The sequence below is a fragment of the Hyperolius riggenbachi genome, chromosome 7 (assembly GCF_040937935.1).
Source record: "Hyperolius riggenbachi isolate aHypRig1 chromosome 7, aHypRig1.pri, whole genome shotgun sequence".
NCBI lineage: Eukaryota > Metazoa > Chordata > Amphibia > Anura > Hyperoliidae > Hyperolius > Hyperolius riggenbachi.
This window is the reverse complement of record NC_090652.1, coordinates 50,566,812-50,585,291: the sequence shown is the minus strand read 5'-3', so window position 1 is coordinate 50,585,291 and position 18,480 is coordinate 50,566,812. Positions and strand designations below refer to the sequence as shown.

At 42.2% G+C, this 18,480-nt stretch overlaps 1 protein-coding gene across 1 annotated transcript in view; it reads left to right on the top strand.

Annotated features, from left to right (window-relative positions):
- The window catches only part of LOC137526014 (uncharacterized), a 178,783-nt gene that overhangs the window by 131,042 nt on the left and 29,261 nt on the right, over positions 1-18,480 (top strand). The window contains exon 3 of the mRNA XM_068247224.1: positions 3,446-3,544. Coding sequence (XP_068103325.1) covers positions 3,446-3,544 — 99 coding nt within the window. The remainder of the gene's footprint in view (positions 1-3,445; positions 3,545-18,480) is intronic.

Sequence of the window (18,480 nt, the reverse complement as noted above, 5' to 3'; positions counted from 1 at the left end):
GTGTTTATTTACAGCCCAGGTATCACCGTTAGGTACCAGGGCTATTATGTCATGCTGCCTGCCTCATTGACTGCCTGCTGCCACACACTCATCCTCCTCCTCCTACTGCTGAATTTACCTCCTGCTGTCTGTGTGTTTCCACTGCCAGGGAGCACATACAATGGCGCTTCCAACATGCGTGCGCCACCAGCTATTTATTACGCTCAAAAATAGCTGCATTTCTTTAAAAAAACAAAAAAAATATATATATACTTTTTATTAATACTGTGTGATATTATTTTTAGAGGTGTCCAGGTTGAAAACTGTGTTGTCCCAGTTGTGTATTGGACATGATGTGGGCTTCACGACCACTGTCTGGAACCTCATGCTTTGTATTTACAGCCTGGTACCACCGCTAGGTACCACACAGCCTATTATGTCTCGCTGCCTGCCTCATTGACTGCCTGTTGCCACACAATCATCCTCCTCCTCCTGCTGCTGCTGCTGAATTTACCTCCTGCTGTCTGTGTGTTTCCACTGCCAGGGAGCACATACAATGGCGCTTCCAACATGCGTGCGCCACCAGCTATTTATTACGCTCAAAAATAGCTGCATTTCTTTAAAAAAAATATATATAAAAGAGAAATAAGTGAAGAAGAAGAAGACGATATAGAAGAAGAAGAAGATATAGAAAAAGAAGAAGAAGAAGGAGAAGAAGAAGAAGGAGAAGAAGAAGAAGAAGAAGATATAGAAAAAGAAGAAGACGAAATAGAAAAATAATAATAAGAAGAAGATATAGAAAAAGAAGATATAGAAAAAGAAGATATAGAAGAAGAAGATATAGAAGAAGAAGATATAGAAGAAGAAGAAGAAGATGAAGATGAAGATGAAGATGAAGATGAAGAAGAAGAAGAAGAAGAAGAAGAAGAAGAAGAAGCAGCAGAAGAAGAAGATGAAGCAGAAGATGAAGATGAAGATGAAGATGAAGAAGAAGAAGAAGAAGATATAGAAGAAGAAGAAGAAGAAGAAGAAGGAGAAGAAGAAGAAGAAGAAGATATAGAAAAAGAAGAAGACGAAATAGAAAAATAATAATAAGAAGAAGATATAGAAAAAGAAGATATAGAAGAAGAAGATATAGAAGAAGAAGATGAAGAAGATGAAGAAGATGAAGCAGAAGAAGAAGATGAAGATGAAGATGAAGATGAAGATGAAGATGAAGAAGAAGAAGAAGAAGAAGAAGAAGAAGAAGAAGAAGATGAAGATGAAGATGAAGATGAAGATGAAGATGAAGAAGAAGAAGAAGAAGAAGAAGAAGAAGAAGAAGAAGAAGATGATGAAGAAGAAGACGATATAGAAGAAGAAGAAGAAGAAGAAGATATAGAAGAAGAAGATGAAGAAGAAGATATAGAAGAAGAAGAAGATATAGAAGAAGAAGATATAGAAGAAGAAGAAGATATAGAAAAAGAAGAAGAAGAAGGAGAAGAAGAAGAAGAAGAAGATATAGAAAAAGAAGAAGACGAAATAGAAAAATAATAATAATAAGAAGATATAGAAAAAGAAGATATAGAAGAAGAAGATATAGAAGAAGAAGATGAAGAAGATGAAGCAGAAGAAGCAGAAGAAGAAGATGAAGATGAAGATGAAGAAGAAGAAGAAGAAGAAGAAGAAGAAGAAGAAGAAGAAGAAGAAGAAGAAGAAGAAGAAGAAGAAGATGATGATGATGAAGAAGACGATATAGAAGAAGAAGAAGAAGAAGAAGATATAGAAGAAGAAGATGAAGAAGAAGATATAGAAGAAGAAGAAGATATAGAAGAAGAAGATATAGAAGAAGAAGATGAAGAAGAAGAAGATGAAGAAGAAGAAGAAGAAGATATAGAAGATAAAGAAGAAGAAGAAGAAGTATATACAGTACTGAACAAAATTTTGGACACAACTTCTCTTTCCACCTTTTTTTTTTTAAAGGGACATCCCCACATAATCACTAGCTGTTGTTACTTGGAAAAAAAGATGTTTCTTGCATCATTCACCCTCAAAACAAGTGTTGGAAGCTATTTAAGGCCAATTCGAATAGTCAGCTCGAATAATGAGCTCGAATACCGACTCGAATAGTGAGCTCGAAGTCCGAGGTCGAATCGAATAGTAAAAAATATTCGACTCGAATATTCGACCGAACTCAAATAATTTACTATTCGAATTCGACCTAACTCGAATAATAAAAAGGGGTATCCGAGCACCACTTCAGCATCTAAATTATCTAAATGCATATCGCATTGGGAACAATTACAAAAAATCATCTTGAGGTGATATATAACCCTGAGGAAACTGGCATCATTCGACCCTTCCCAATCTCACCTTTGCTGGCGAAACTGTGGTAAAATTGGGACTCTTCTCCACATTCTCTGGGAGTGCCCAAACATCCGCCCTTTTTGGACAAAAGTCCAATCAATGATACATAACCTCACATCTATATCCAAACCTATGTCCCCAATAATAGCTCTTCTTAACATAGGTATGGATAAGATACCCCCAAAACACAGACTGGTGGTCTTCCACCTCTTAGCAGCAGCTAGAGCCCTGATAACACAAAATTGGAAACTTAGTGACAGCCCTTCAGAATCACAACTTAAAGCTCTGTTCGTAGGCAATCTACTCCTACGAATACCTTATACCTACTCCCCCCTTGGCCTGATGGGCAACATCAGTATAACTAAGACACACGGAAACCAATAAGAACAAGGGAACCAAACAAGCAATCCTACCCATAAGTACACCTGTGGGTATACATTCGCCCTTTAGGGAATAAACCCCACCCCACTTCATTACATAACTCACAACAACACGCACAAGGTTAACAAGGTAAAAGAGAAACCAGAGCGAGGCATGAGAAGTAGGTAGTTAAGTTTATTATAGGTTGTTAGTTAGGCACTAGATTAGTATCTTTATATCACTATGGATCAAAGAACAATCCCAATGCCAATCACACAATAAGGACTTCAGCTTGAGTTTAACAACAGTGCTAATTTTGAGCCAGTATGCTGGCAAGGCCATAACGCTAGGTATAAAGACATAGTACGGTTAAACTCGTTAGTAAACAACTAATCACTGACCCCTAACTTGTACGCTGGTACAAGAAATGGGGAGCCAGTATAACTTGGTGTATTGTAATACTGATGTTTTGATTACAAGAACAAATGTGGTATTGGATGTATTGCTGTTCAATAAGTACTGTTATTGTAATTATCAAAATGTTCAATAAAAATTTAAATAAAAAAAAAAAGAAATGGGCATTTCCAACCATCCCTATTAGTGACAGTGATGCTATCTGTAGCATTCAGTTTAGAGAAGACAAGCATAAACATATTTTTTTCAATAGTAATTTATTATTCTGTCTCATTGTGATGACCATGACCAGTATGTCACATAATATTCCATGTGTTTTTAGGTAAATCATTTGTCATTATTACAGATGTGGCAACACAGCAAGACACGGACTCCATCAACTCAAAAGAATCACCAGCAATAACAATGGGGAGAAAGGTGAGCAGGATGATAGAAATGACTTCAGGTAAGTGTAAATATTTATATTACTAAATATTTGTCTATTGGGCACAGTAGTGCAAGGTAGCATTAAGGTATTAAGTAGTGAATGGAACTATTAGAGCGTGGATGATGTTTGCAGAGTGGGAGAGTGGGAGTGTGTATGTGTGTGTGTGTGTGTGTGTGGGGGGGGTCGCACTGAAAATGGTGACAGGCTACCTTTATTAGTTTATTTATAAATAACCATGTTTATTTATACTCAAAGAGAACCCGAGGCAGATTTTACTAAAGATAATAGGACGCATGTTCTCTGTACAATGACATGCCTCTGTGTCCTTCTGGTGCCACTGCCAGTCCCTCCTGGGTTCTGCTGTCCCCCCTGAAAAATACAGACATGCTAGCGACAATCTGATTGTCTCTAGCCTTCCATTTACCTGGCATGTGTCAATCTGTGTGATCCTTCGCCTGCCCCTGCATTGTCTCCCTCGTCTCCTCCTTTGCATGGCCCCCTGCCTCTGTCAGCTTCCTCCAATCGAAAGCTAAGCCACGACCCAGGAAGTGCTTCCGGCAGAGGCGGGAGCCATGCAATAGAGGAGGCGGTGGAGGCAATGTGGGGGGTGGTGGAGGAGCACACAGATTGACACTAGAGATGTTGCGAACGGTTCCCGAACCATTCGCCGGCGAACATTTCAAAATCTGTGGGCCTTCTACTACTTCCGGGTCGCAATGACCCGGAGTAGTACGCCTGTGCTGCCCGGTGGATGAGTGACGTCACGCTTATGCACAGAAAGTGCCCGGCAACACGAGCGCAATCTAGGACACGCTCCGCCCAGCAGCGCAGGCGTACTACTCCGGGTCATTGCGACCCGGAAGTAGTAGAAAGCCCAGAGGGCCATCTCTGATTGACAAATGCCAGGTTAGGCTAGGGACAATCAGATTGTTGCTAGCCTGGCGCTATTTTTCAAGGGGGACAACAGAGGCCAGCTGGAACTGGCAGCGGCAATAGGAGGACACAGCGACATGGCATTGTGCAAAGAACATGCCTCTGTTTCCTATTATGTTTAACTTGGGTTCTCTTTAAGAAAGTAGTAATATGTTAGCAGGGGCACAGAGAAATATATCTCATGAAATTTATAAGGAATTGTAGGCCTTTATATGGCAGATATGGTGGAACAGGGTGTAATCAACATAATGGCCTGATCTAATTCCCTTTTTCTCTTAAGTTTTCTCCTAGGAGATAAACTTTCATCTTCTGTATAAAATACATTTTGTAATTGAAAAAGTACCAAAAAGTAGGTGAAAAGTTCTGTCAAAATTATTTTGAGTATTTTCTTGCTTGCTGATGGCTTAAAGTCTACCTGAGACAGGGACAATGGCAGGATTCATACTTACCTGGGTCTTCCTCCAGTCCCATGAGGTCCAGGGGCCTCCCTCGCTGTCCTCTCTGGTGGCTCCATTCAATTGAAAAAGATCCCGGTATCCTGGCCAGTCGTAGCCAGTCTTTGGCTTCTGCGCATGCGTGGTCAGGCTGTGCATGGCGCTGCCGCATACACAAGCCCTAAAGCGTCCTGCGCCTGTATGGTACTACTGCGCAGGCACTGTGCTTCTCTTCACCAAGTTTGATGGCATCATGGCCTGGCTTTCTGTGGCTCCTCCTGGTGATATCTATTTATTATTCCACCATGTCTTCTGTATTACGTCATCAGTTTATGCCACACCCTGTCATGGAAGAGCCGTTAGAAAACGCAATCGCAATCAGTTTCCTGCACCGATTGCCGTTGCCAACCCAGATGAAAATTGGATGTTTAGGGCCTCGCAGGCGCAGACTTCAGCCTTGGGGGTCTTCTTTTGGGAATATGCCCTTTCATAGCTGCTAGCAGAGTTCTTTTCATGAGAGCCAAGTTTGCTCTCTAAGACCTGTTTCTTTAATTAACTTGTTCAAACGAAGTTTCTTCCAGGAACCAATGACACCCAGGTGTGAATTGCTGAGCTAAAAAGATACCATTTAGTGATTCCAGCAGAAGAGAGCCTTTCACACAGCAGGACTCCAGACATGGTGGAGCCATCCCATCAGCATTAAACATAAATGTAGTGTAGGATTTTTGCTTATTTACGGGATACCGTACCTAGGATAGTTATGTGAGTTATATCATTTGATTTGTGGTGTCTTGATGGACATTTTGATACCAGTCTTGGAGGGCCATGGATAAGCCACGACAAAGTATTAAACTTCTCAGGAACTAAACATAATATGGTCGTCAAGTTTGATGTCATAGGAATTGTCATATTCTGAGGATTATGAATCTGTGACTGTTATTTGTGTGCGACGAGCGTGCAAGGAGATATGAAAATCTCATATTCTTGTGGACTCCAATGCTCCACCCCAAAGGGTAACTGCACCCCATCCAGCCCAGGGGCTGATCCTGAGACCCCACCCAAAAATGTGGGTCATTCAAAAGAACTCAACACGGACTCCTCCCCCAGTCCTCCGCATTCCATCGTTATGAAAGCATGCTTTTGCTCTGAGGACTGAGCAGTGGCCATCTTGTTTGAACTTTGCTCTGGAAACAAAGGAACTTAAAGGGGCAGTATGGCGAATCCACTTATTATACGATCATTCAATATAACCTTTTTCTAAGTGGAGCAATGTATTGAGCTTGTGTTGTTGTAGAATAAAAGTAGATTACAATAGTGCATTAGCCACATTCAGTGAAGGAGTGGCGTCGGGAGATAAACCTTACTGACGCACAGTTAGCATATACCATTGTAGAGTAGGAGGCAGCCCTGTCAGCTGTTTGTATTTTCGTTATTCTTCTCCCCTTTCATGATCCCGGAGAGGAATGCTCCTACTTGTAACGGCACACTCGTGCAGTTTTACAGCTCATCAGAGCCGCTGTATGTCCCAGGGCTGTGATTTACGGCTCTGATGAAAAAATACTGCCCGCTGAAACACCCTTCAGAGAAGCTAGCAAAACCACGCTGTGGAGACCAGCTCTCTGCTATTGCGCAGACTCCCAGCGGCTAGTTTTAGCAGGCACAAGTGCTATAGCTATGTCCTGCACTCTTTACATTCCTTTTAAACGGAGGCACACAGTTTTTTTTTTTTCTTTGTGACTTCTTTGCTTTTGGAGGAAGGTGGTAAGAGCCGTAAATCACTATCCTGAGGAGGCACTGATGAGCTGTAAAACTGCACGAGTGTGCCGTTACAAGTAGGAGCATTCCTCTCCGGGATCATCAAAGGGGGGAAAAATAACAAACATACAAACAGCTGACAGGGCTGCCTCCTACTCTACAATGGTATATGCTAACTGTGCGTCAGTAAGGTTTATCTCCCGACGCCACTCCTTCACTGATTGTGGCTAATGCACTATTGGAATTGACTTTTATTCTACAACAACACAAGCTCAATACATTGCTCCACTTAGACAAAGGTTATATTGAATGATCGTATAATAAGACAATTCACCATACTACCCCTTTAATGTGTTTACCCAGAAGGACATTTTCATCTGAACTTAAAGAGGAACTCCAGCCTAAACAAACATACTGTCAGTTACATTAGTTATGTTAATCAAAATAGATAGGTAATATAATCTCTTACCGCCCCTGTTTTAAAAGAACAGGCAAATGTTTGATTTCATGAGGGCAGCCATCTTCTTGGTTGAAAAGAGGTGACAGGGAGCATGAGACACAGGGCCAGATTTATCAAGAGTGTCTGAGACAAAACGCTGGTAGGTTTGTAGAACTCCATGCAGAACTGTCTCAGGCACCTTAAGAAGCCACTAGATGGTGCTGTTTCCTTCCTAAACTGTTCTAAGTGAGGAGGAGCTAGAACATTGTCTTAGACAAACAAACACAACAGTGTATGTCTTGTTTGTTTATCCATCTGGGACATGAGCAGCCCAGGCTGTAATTTCTCTCCTAAACTTTCATTCTCAAATAATCCCGGTGTCTGCTCTGTCTTTTACACACATTTTTAACATGCTCTAAGCAGTCAATTCTCCACACACTCGTCTGCAATTCCCCTCCTTTTCTTAAATAAATAAACATCACCAGGGTGAAGGGGAGTTCACCTCAGTATCAAATGAGTGTAGGTAGACGGCAGTGAATTAAAAAGGAAGCTATGAGGTGTCAGCGTAAACCTGCTCTGCGGGGTTAAGAAGTGGTATTAGCCACTTCTTATTCAGGGACAGTTCTGCGCTGTTCTTAATCTAAGGAAAACTCTCAGAACTGCCACAATCTCCCTTCACTTAAGAAAGCATTGGATTGCATTGGATAGCAAACGTGCAGAACACTACCCCCTGCTGGTAAGGACAGTTTAAGAAAAAAAACTGTTGGTAATGCTTTGATAAATCTGGCCCACAGTTCCAGCTGTCCTGTGTGCTGATCACCCCTCCCAGTTGCTAGGCAACGTGAACAACAACATAGGAAATCCCACCATGCTTTGCACAGCATCAAGGAAAAAAAACCCTGGGCAGTTTTCTTTGTTGGGTGGAGCTTAGCTAAAAATGCAGCTAAAAATGATGCTTTGGTAAGAAAAACAAAGTTCTGATGCTGTGAAACTGTTAAACACCAAGCCTTATCAGTTATGCTGAGTAGATTTTTAGTCCGGAGGTTCACTTTAAGTATTTGTTTATTTATTCCCTTACTTTTATTTTTATACTGTGCTACTATTGTCTCTATAATTGTTGATTTTAATGATTTTCTGTATGTATTATTTATATTGCGTTTATAATAAAAGACTCTAAAGGCATTTATAGATTTATCAGCTAAACCTACTATTCAGCCACACAAAACCGAATCCTAGCTTTCTGAAGATTTGCTACCGAGAAGTCGGTAGTCACAGGGGGCTTCTCTTCCCATCAAAAAGAGATGGTGGCAGCCTAGTAGCTTGTGTTTTATAGATTGCACGCTTCCAAGTCTGTCTGCAGCCGAGTTCCAGCATTTTCTGCGCACCAACTGACCACGAGATTGCATGGTCTGTGTGATGAAACCGATTGGAAGGCTTTGTGCGGTCTGGCCACTAGGGGGCGTGTGACAACACTCTCTAAGAGTCAAGGCACAAATCCTGCATTGCATGAGGCTTGCTTCTCCTCTCCCCAGCGCCAACTCAACTATTCAATTATTAAACATGGGAAAACCCAAAGCACTGGGCCTTTTGGCACATATATTCTAATTGTTTAATCTCACCTCCACCAGTTATTAAAGGTCTGTCACTCCTGCCCATGGTGCTGGTTTTTTCCATCTACAGTACCATGCTTACCTCATTACATATAAATGTATGCCCCCACCCCCGGGTCAGTGAAAAATGGCGCCCAGCGCCGTTAGATAAAAATGGCGCCCCATTCACTTACATTATAAAATGATATTTCTCGTTTTAAAGGTTAAAAAATGGCGCCGACATTTTGATCGAAATTTATCATTTTAAAACTTTTTTTTTGTCCTGCCTGAACGATATTTATCGTTTTAAGCCCTGCTTTGCTGCCGTTTGGAAAATGTCAATAAGGAACCAATGGGGAGCTTTGGACTCTCAGCTATTAGTATAGCTGAGAGTGCGTCTATACAGACGCATTACCGCTAGCTCCCGCTGGGTGCATTGGGTGCCAGCATGGGTGAGGGTGACAGGTGTGAGAGAGGCAGGGAGGACAGCGGGAGCCAGTGGTAATGCGTCTGTATAGACGCACTCTCAGCTATACTAATAGCTGAGAGCAAAAAGCATCTTTAAATTTTGGCTCCAAAGCTCCCCATTGGTTCCTTATCGACCAATGGGGATCCTCCTGATCCCTATTGGTCTGTAAAGGAACCAATGGGGACCATTGGAGGCAAAATTTAAAGATGCTTTTTGCTCTCAGCTACACTGTATAGCTGAGAGCAGTTTGGCGGGGGCGGCGTGTGTGGCGTTGGCGATCTTCAATCAAGATGTAACAGAAGGTCGCAAAATAGAGGATACTGTCGTGGGACCTAATTGGCGTGGGAATTTTTTCTTAAAGGTACAGGTAAGTATTTCTGAAGATCGCAAGACAGAGGATACTGTTGTCGTGGGACATAACAGATTATAGCGCGGGACCTTTTCCGAGGATAATGGCGTGGGAATTTTTTCTTAAAGGTACAGGTAAGTATTTCTGGTTAATGTAGAACGTTAAAGGACTTTTCTCGTTGTTGTGTTTTTATTTCATTTAACCCTTTATGGAAATGGGTAAGGGGTACTTTGCACCCCTATACTCATTTCTCCTGGGAGGGGGCAGGCATCCAGATGGGAGGGGGCAGGCATCCCTTCTTAAAGGGGACTCCCAGATGCCACCATGAACCCCCCCCGGGAGTCGTTGCCCCCACCTCCTCCTGGGGCACCGGAGGTGGGGAAGGGGGGGGGGAAGGCTTGGACGCCCCTCCCCCCTTGGAGCCCCCCATACCATGGACCATGTGGGCTGGTATAGCTCAGGGTGCGAAGCCCCAGTCGGCCGTGGCTCCGCATTCTGGCTATCCCAGCCTGCATGGGGGACAAGGGGTTACAGAGACTCGGGAGGGGGGACCCCACGTCATTTTTTTCCAAAAATTTCCCACACTCAGAACATTAAAAAAATTTTTTAAATTTAAATAAAATGTTTTAATTTTTTTAAAATATTGTTTCCCAGTATCTTTTTAACATATCCTGCAAATTAGGTGTTGCTAGGATTTAAGGGGACTTTGCTATTAACTGCTAAAGTCGGCGGGACTTGTTTCCCGCAGAAATGTCACTACGGGATGTAAATAGATACTTTTTTCCTTTGAACTTTTAAAATCGATTTTCTCAAAAAGTATAAGGTCTTTTTGAAAACATCTTTTTCTTCTTGTTCCCACCGTTCTTCTTAACATTCCCTACACTTTTGGTGTTTCCGGCATTTAAAGGGGCTTTGCTATTAGCCGCTAAAGTCAGCGGGCGTTTAATTTTCTCACGGTCAGAAGGAGAATATTAAAAATCGATTTTCTCAAAAACTATAAGGTCTTTTTGAAAAAATTGTTTTCCTCTTCTTCACAATTTTCTTCTTAACATTCCCTGCAAATTTGGTGTTTTTAGCTTTTAAGGGGGCTGTGCTATTAAATGTTAAAGTCGGCAGGCAGACATTTTCCAAACGGCAGCAAAGCAGGGCTTGAAACGATAAATATTCAGGCAGGACAAAAACAAATAAACAAGTTTTAAAACGATAAATTTCGTTCAAAAGGTCTGCACTATTTTAACCTTTAAAACGATAAATATCGTTTTAAACAAATATCGGGCAGAAAGGGGCGCCATTATTTAACCGGCGCCATTTTTCACTGGACGCCCCACCCCACAGTCAGCAGCTTCTATGGCTAAAGGCCTTTCACACCTTCTGCATTAGAAAATACATGTTTATCTGCCTTCTACCAGCTTTGTAGTATTAGAACACTCCCCTTCCCTCCTCTCAAGATGGACTAGCATTAACTGCTGACTCTTTACTCCACCCTTCACTGCTATTTTAAACTGGAATAATCTCAAACAGATACGTTTTTAAATTCAATGTTTGCTCTAAAACATTAAACAGCACAAAAAAAAAAAAAATTGAGTACGGAACATTAAAAGATTGATCTGGGGTAATTACAAGGCTACACTTCAGCTAACTAATAAGACTTTCTTGTGGTTCAGTAATTATGAGAAAACAAAGTAGAGATCTTTGTTTTTTTTAATTGAGAGATAGGCAAAGCACTGCATGCAGTATAACAAACGATATGTTGCTGCTGACTTGGACAGTATGAAAGGTAGTGTGTGCAAAAACACAGTGGGCTCACTGTGTGTGAGTCAGGTCTGGCAGTGACTGAATCTGGCAGTGACTGAATCACGCTCTGCATAAAATCTAAAAACAGCGGGGGCGTGGCCTGGCTATGGCGGCAGCAAGACGTGCCTTGTGAGAGCTCCGTGTGCCCAGCAGCCCTTAGCTAATTTATAAGCTACGACACAGCCTTCTACACCTTAACAACATGAGCCGTTCAAGCTCCAGAAGGAAGGGGACCAAGTCCAGAGAGGAAAGTGGGGAAATAGACTCGTATTTCCAGAAGTCCTCGCAGCGGAAGCACGGTAACACACCTAAGGCCTCAGACGCCATTTCTTCCCCGAGGCCCCAGACAGCCCGCTCGCAATCTCCTCCTAGAGCTCCCACCCCGGCCAGAGACTCTGACTCTTCTGACGAAGATCAAGAAGAGGATAATTTTGACCTAAGAGCCTTTCTCCATCAGATCCCTACTAAATCAGACTTTGAATCCCTCGCTTCACGGATTGAAAACGCATATAAACAAGACATAGCGGAAGTCCGTGAGGAACTATCGGAGGTGGGGGATAGAGTATGTGAGCTAGAGAAAGGACAAGCCAAGCTGGAGGATTCGGTTAACTCCCTGGTGAAAAGAGCGAACTCCCAGGACAAGCGCCTAGATGACCACTGGCTAAAAATGGACGACATGGAGAACAGAGGCCGTCGCAATAACATCAGAGTGCGAGGCCTCCCAGAAGCTACGGGTCAAGAGGATCTCATACCCTCACTTCAGGGGATCTTCCGCATGTTCATGGATAAGCCAGACGACTTCCAGATAGAGCTTGACAGGGCGCACAGGGCCTTCGGTCCGAAGCAGACGGACATCAACCGCCCGAGAGATGTCATATGCCGCATCCACAAATACGCTCTGAAGGACGACATCATGCGGGCAGCCAGAGATAAAAAGGAATTGGTGTTTGACGGGGCCACAATACATCTATACGCAGATCTTTCCCGCTTCACACTGCTGCTACGCAAAGCGACCAAGCCTTTACTAGACGCCCTGAGAGAAGCCGGCGCCACTTACTCCTGGGGATTCCCCTTCTCTCTCCTTATTAAAAGAGAGGGTCAGTCAGCCGTTTTTCTTAATCCATCCGACCTGCCGAAGATCTCTGACAAATTCGACCTACCCAACATCAAATTGCCAGACTGGCCGGGTTCGGAAAAACTACCACCAGTACAACAGAAAGAAAAATGGCAGAAGGTGCAGCCCAAGAGACGCCGCTCCAGGCCTCATGACGCACCTCAAAATGATTCCCCTTCGGAAGCAGAAGAAGGTCTGTAACTATAATGAGTAACTGAACATATTAACCGGTTGACTTTTTGCGGGAACCAGTGTAAGTTTCTTTCTTAAGCTACTATTTCATAGAGATATTTTTTCCTTTTGCTTTTTGCCTTTGCATCCCCGAACTGGGTAAGAGGGGTCAATCGTACTCCCTTACAGGATCTGCATTGACTGTACGGAAACCCATAGTAGTTGCTATCTCCTCCATGGAACTGCGATTGTCGTATATGCAACAAACAGATCGGTTGGAGCCCCGGTTTCTCTTAGTTGCACGGATTGAACATAGCTTTGGAACAGCTTGATATCCTTAACAGATCTATATGTCAATTCCTTAAATTGAGCTTAATATATAGCTAGCTGAACTCCTATAAGTTATATCATAACTGCATTTATGTATACGGGTGATATCATGCAATGTCTTATAACAGCTATAGGTTTTCATCAAGGTATAGTTCTACGAGATTTAACAGGTTATAATAATGTTCACACTGGCTCTTGCTTAAAGTCGTACATGTTTAGTTTAAATTGTTATGCGTAAGTTGGGGGCTGCGGGCTCATTTGGGGCCTCCGCCGCGTGGCTTTTCACTACCCCCAAGTGATGTTAGGGCAAACTTTGCCCTGGCCTCAAAATACCGATTCTGCTTCAATGTTACTTTCCCCACAAGGGAACAGCAGAATCGTAGGTGCCTTTGTCACCATTGTACTTCTCTGCCTAGACACACCCTTGTGCCTAGTACTGTTTTTCTGTGTTTTCCTATTCTTTCCCTTTTCTCTCCCCAGCTGGTCCGCAACCTTCCTGCAGGTGTGGTATAATGGGTGGTTCTCTCCAAGATGAAAGGTGATCACTTTAAGTTAATTTCATTGAACGTAAATGGTCTTAATGTGCCTCAGAAGCGCTCACAGTTATTATATGGTTTCCATAAAGAAAAAGCTAAAATCCTGCTACTACAGGAGACGCATTTTAAACAGGGACAAGTACCCACCCTGTGTAAATCACTATACTACACTCAATGGTTCCTAAGTACTCCTGGAGCTCAGAAGACAAAAGGTGTAGCCATAGCTTTCCACAAATCATGCAATGCTCAGGTCCTGGAGAGTGTTTCTGACCCTGATGGAAGATTTGTATTTGTTAAAACCCTCATAGAGGGTAAACTGTTCACTTTGGCGAGTATATACTTACCCAACACTTCACAAATAGCTACATTCGCAAAAATCCTACAACAACTAGACACATTTAGAGAGGGATATGTGATACTGGGGGGAGATCTAAATTTCACTCTAGACCCTTTGATTGATAGCACCGGGAAAAAATCCCCAATATCATATAAGGCCTTAAAGTTTATCAAGAAAAAACTAGCTTCATTACAGCTAATGGATATATGGAGAACACTCCATCCGTCTGCTAAAGACTATACTCATTTCTCCCACCCCCATGGTACATACAGTAGGTTGGATGTTATCCTAGTATCACATGCCCTGCTCTCCTGGAAGCATACAGCGACCATAGGGGTTCAATCGTGGTCAGACCACTCTCCGGTGATACTTGATTTTGGAGGTAAAATAGGCTTACAGAACCAGTTTTCATGGCGCATGAATACCTCTCTTCTGCAGGACACTGCCTGTGCTGAACGCTATAATCAAGTACTAACAGATTATATCACAGACAATTGCAAAGAAACCGAAGAAACTACCCCTTTTAGCAGGTGGGAAGCGCACAAGTGCGTTATAAGGGGAACCATGATTCAAATGGGAGCCAGATACAAAAAAGAAAGAGCCACACAAATTAAAAAAACTTGGGAGGAATTAAGACTCTTGGAGCAGCAGCACAAGCAGTGTCTAGCGGAACAGACTCTTAATGAACTCACTTTAAAACGCAAAGAACTACTGCAATTGTTTGAACGCAAAAGAGTAGACAACTTCCTAAGATTTAAGGCTCGCTTATATGAATATGATAACAAGTGCAGTCGTATGGTAGCCAGATCTTTGAGGGCCAAACAGCAATCATCTCACATTGCAGCTGTTAAAACAAAAACAAATGGCAAGGCAATTATAACGGAAGATATCCTTAAAGTGTTCCATGAATACTATACAACACTATATAACTTAAAAAGCACCTACTCTGACAAATCCCCGACCGCACTTGATGAGTTAATTGATGCTTTCCTACATAAACATCCTGTACCTTCCATAACCCAAGAACAATTAGAGGAATTGAATTGCCCATTTTCAGAAGACGAATTTTTATCCACAGTGTGTTCCCTTCCCAATGGCAAGTCACCGGGACCAGATGGCTTTAGCATAGAGTATTACAAGAAATTTAGATCCCAGCTAGCTCCGCTGTTTGTTTCAGCCTTCAATAGTCTTACCATATCTAACCCACCCCCCTGCCACGCCCTACAAACTCATATAATAGTCATCCCCAAGCCAGCAAAAGACCCCCTACTATGCTCAAACTACCGCCCCATATCACTTATTAATGTAGACTTAAAGATTATGTCCAAAATCCTAGCAAATAGACTTCAACAGGTAATCCCCCTTTTAATTAATACCGACCAGGTTGGCTTTGTCCCAAAGAGAGAGCCCTCTGACAACACGTATAAAACTTTACTACTAATGCACCAAGCCCAGTTATCTAATACCCCTGCAATGTTACTTTCTGTCGACGCTGAGAAAGCCTTCGACAGGGTGTCATGGAGATTTCTTCAAAGGGTATTGGTCTACAGGGGCATCCCTTCAGATTCAAACTTTTTTCAGAAAATTTTCTCCCTCTATCAATCCCCAACTGCAAGAATTAAAATTAATGGATGTTTATCACCGGTGATTTCCATTGGGAATGGAACACGTCAAGGTTGCCCCCTGTCGCCCCTTCTTTACATACTATATATGGAACAATTGGCTATAAACATCAGACATAATCTTGACATTACAGGGATAGCCATTCATGGTAAGGAACACAAAATGGCGATCTACGCTGATGACTTATTATTATATATAACTAGACCAATGATCTCTCTCCCAAATTTTCTTAAGACAGTGGAGGAGTTTAGCTTACTTAGTAACTACAAAATAAATTCCAAGAAATCTGAGATATTAAACATATCAATCCCCCCTAGGGAGGTGCAGGGAATCCAAAACTCATTTACATTCAAATGGCAACAGACATCCATCACTTATCTGGGCATAAAACTATGCACAAACTTAAGATTATTATACGAATTGAACTACATACCCTTATTGGAGGCCTTCGAGAAAGACCTTAAATCATGGTCACGGTTGTCTCATTCTTGGGTGGGTAGGATTAACATCCTTAAAATGAACTTGATGCCCAGACTGCTGTATGTGCTACAAACAATACCTATCCCTATAAAAGAGTCCTTTTGGAGAAAATTATCTCAGCTTATGAGCAACTATGTCTGGAAATCCAAAAGGCCCAGATTAGCCTTAAAAGTCTTACAAAAATCCAAAGCTAAAGGTGGCCTAGCCCTACCTCATCCTAAAACATACTATTTCGCAGTACATCTCAATAGAGTAATGGACTGGACACATGACCACCGCCAAGCCCAATGGGTTTCCTTAGAAAAACAGATAGCAGGACACAACTTGGGGGCCAGTATTTGGATTTACCCAAAACATAGACTAGGCTTTCTTCCCAAACCAGCCATACTCACCTCTACATCCCTGAAAATATGGGACAGGCTTATATCACAGCACCGCATATCCTCATATGTAGGCCCCGAAATGCCAATTTGGAGCAATCCACTTTTTCCACCTGGGGTTAACCCATCCTTTACTCTGCGTAAGCTTCTGAAAGAAGATCTTAAAGTAAAGCACCTATGGAAAGACAATAAGCCTTTACCACTATCCTCACTAATAGAAGAAAACAAAATATCACCCCTAGTAAAATTTGAATACATACAACTATCACATTTCCTATACTCAACGGTTGATACTTCCTTAACCTGCAGAGAAAATACAGATGTGGAGCATCTATGTTTTGTCTCACCCCCAACAGAACACAAAATCTCAGCACTATATGATACTCTACTGTTGCACACTTGTGACAGTAAACCAAAATTTATTACAGAATGGGAGCAATCTCTAAATATAAACCTATCAGATAAAGAGTGGTCAAAATGCTTTCTATTCAGCAATAAATGTTCTTTGGCGGTCAGGGCTCAAGAAAATGCATACAAGATATTATCACAATGGTATAGAACTCCGTCGAGACTACACAAATTTAACAAAGATATACCAGCCACATGTTGGCGTTGCGATAGTGAGGAGGGAGATATGATACATATCTGGCACAGCTGTGCTCGTATACAACCCTTCTGGGAAAAAATTTGTAAGATAACTGAATCTATTAGTAATATTAAGGTACCCAATGACCCGACAACCTTGTTGCTGTTAAAGATATCATGCCCTATAAAATCGTATAAAAAATAATTGATTCGTCATATCCTCACTGCCGCAAGGCTGACAATACCCAAATTCTGGAGAACCACCCATGCCCCTACACTCAGCGACTGGCTAATGGAACTTAATTCCCTCAAGCATTTAGAACAAATAATACACTTAGCCACAAACAGAGAAGCAAAATTCAGGGATACTTGGAGACGGTGGGAATTTTTTGTAGAATCTGAAGAAGGAAAAGCCCTGCTAACATAAAACATTTATATATAGAGCAGAGTTGATCATAACTATTGCTCTCAAATCACCCACAATATAGAATTATAGTGTAATAACACTTGTTTTTACGGTCGGACCAGCTGGGGGGTAGGGAAGTCGCGTGGGGACTGTGGCACCTCCGCGTGCTTCCCTCCCTTAACCCTTTCCTTTTTCTTTTCTTTCTTTTCTCTCTTTTCTTCTTTTCTCTCCTAAATACCTCTTTCTCCTTATAGATAAGAAAATTGAGGGGAGGTGTGGGGTGAACAGGGGGACCTCGAATAATCAGTAACCCAATAATGGGTTATAGGTACGTAATATGGTACAGTTAGGTTAAAACCTGTAAGCCAACTTGGTTATAAACCTGATGTAAACCAACTGTATGTTATCCCATATGCAATACCATATGTACTTATGCTTTTTCTTTCTGTCACTGTACGCCTCACTTTTCAATAAAAAGTAAAATTTTAAAAAAATCTAAAAACAGCAGCCAAGCATAAAAGCATAGTGCAGTATTCATTTGGAAACCACACAATATCCCTAGCAAGCTAACTTGCATACAGTAATGTTTGCTTTGCTTTCTAATGCTATCTATTCAGCTAACAGCACAATGTTGGCAACCTCTGCACACTAATTAGTAACTACACATAACTCTAGCTAAATAATCCTAGTCATCACAGTTCTAAATTACGGTATCTACCACATACAGCTAACAAGCTATCTATCCCTGCAGGCAACCACTTTCTCTCTCTGGGGTTGATTCACTAAACCGTGACAAATAGCCTGCCGTATCAGAAATAGCATACCTTATCAAAGATAACATGCCTTATCAAACTTAACATGCCTTATCAGAGCGGCATAGCGAGCGCTACGAACTTAAAGTGAACCTTAAGTCACATTAAAAAAAAAGTGTTTTACTCACCTGGGGCTTCCCTCAGCCCCCTGCAGCCGATCGGTGCCCACATAGAGTCGCTTCGATCCTCCTGGACTCGCCGGCGGCCACTTCCGGTTTCGCCGTCAGCCGCCGACAGGCTGGGAACGCGTTCCCAGCCACAATAGTGCCCTCTCTGCTGCTATTGCAGCCTTCCTTGCCGCAATAGGAGTATAGGGGGTGCTATTTTGGCTGGGAACGCGTTCCCAGCCTGTCGGCTCCTGTTGCTGAAACTGGAAGTGGCCGCCGGCGGGTCCAGGAGGATCGGAGCGACTCTACAT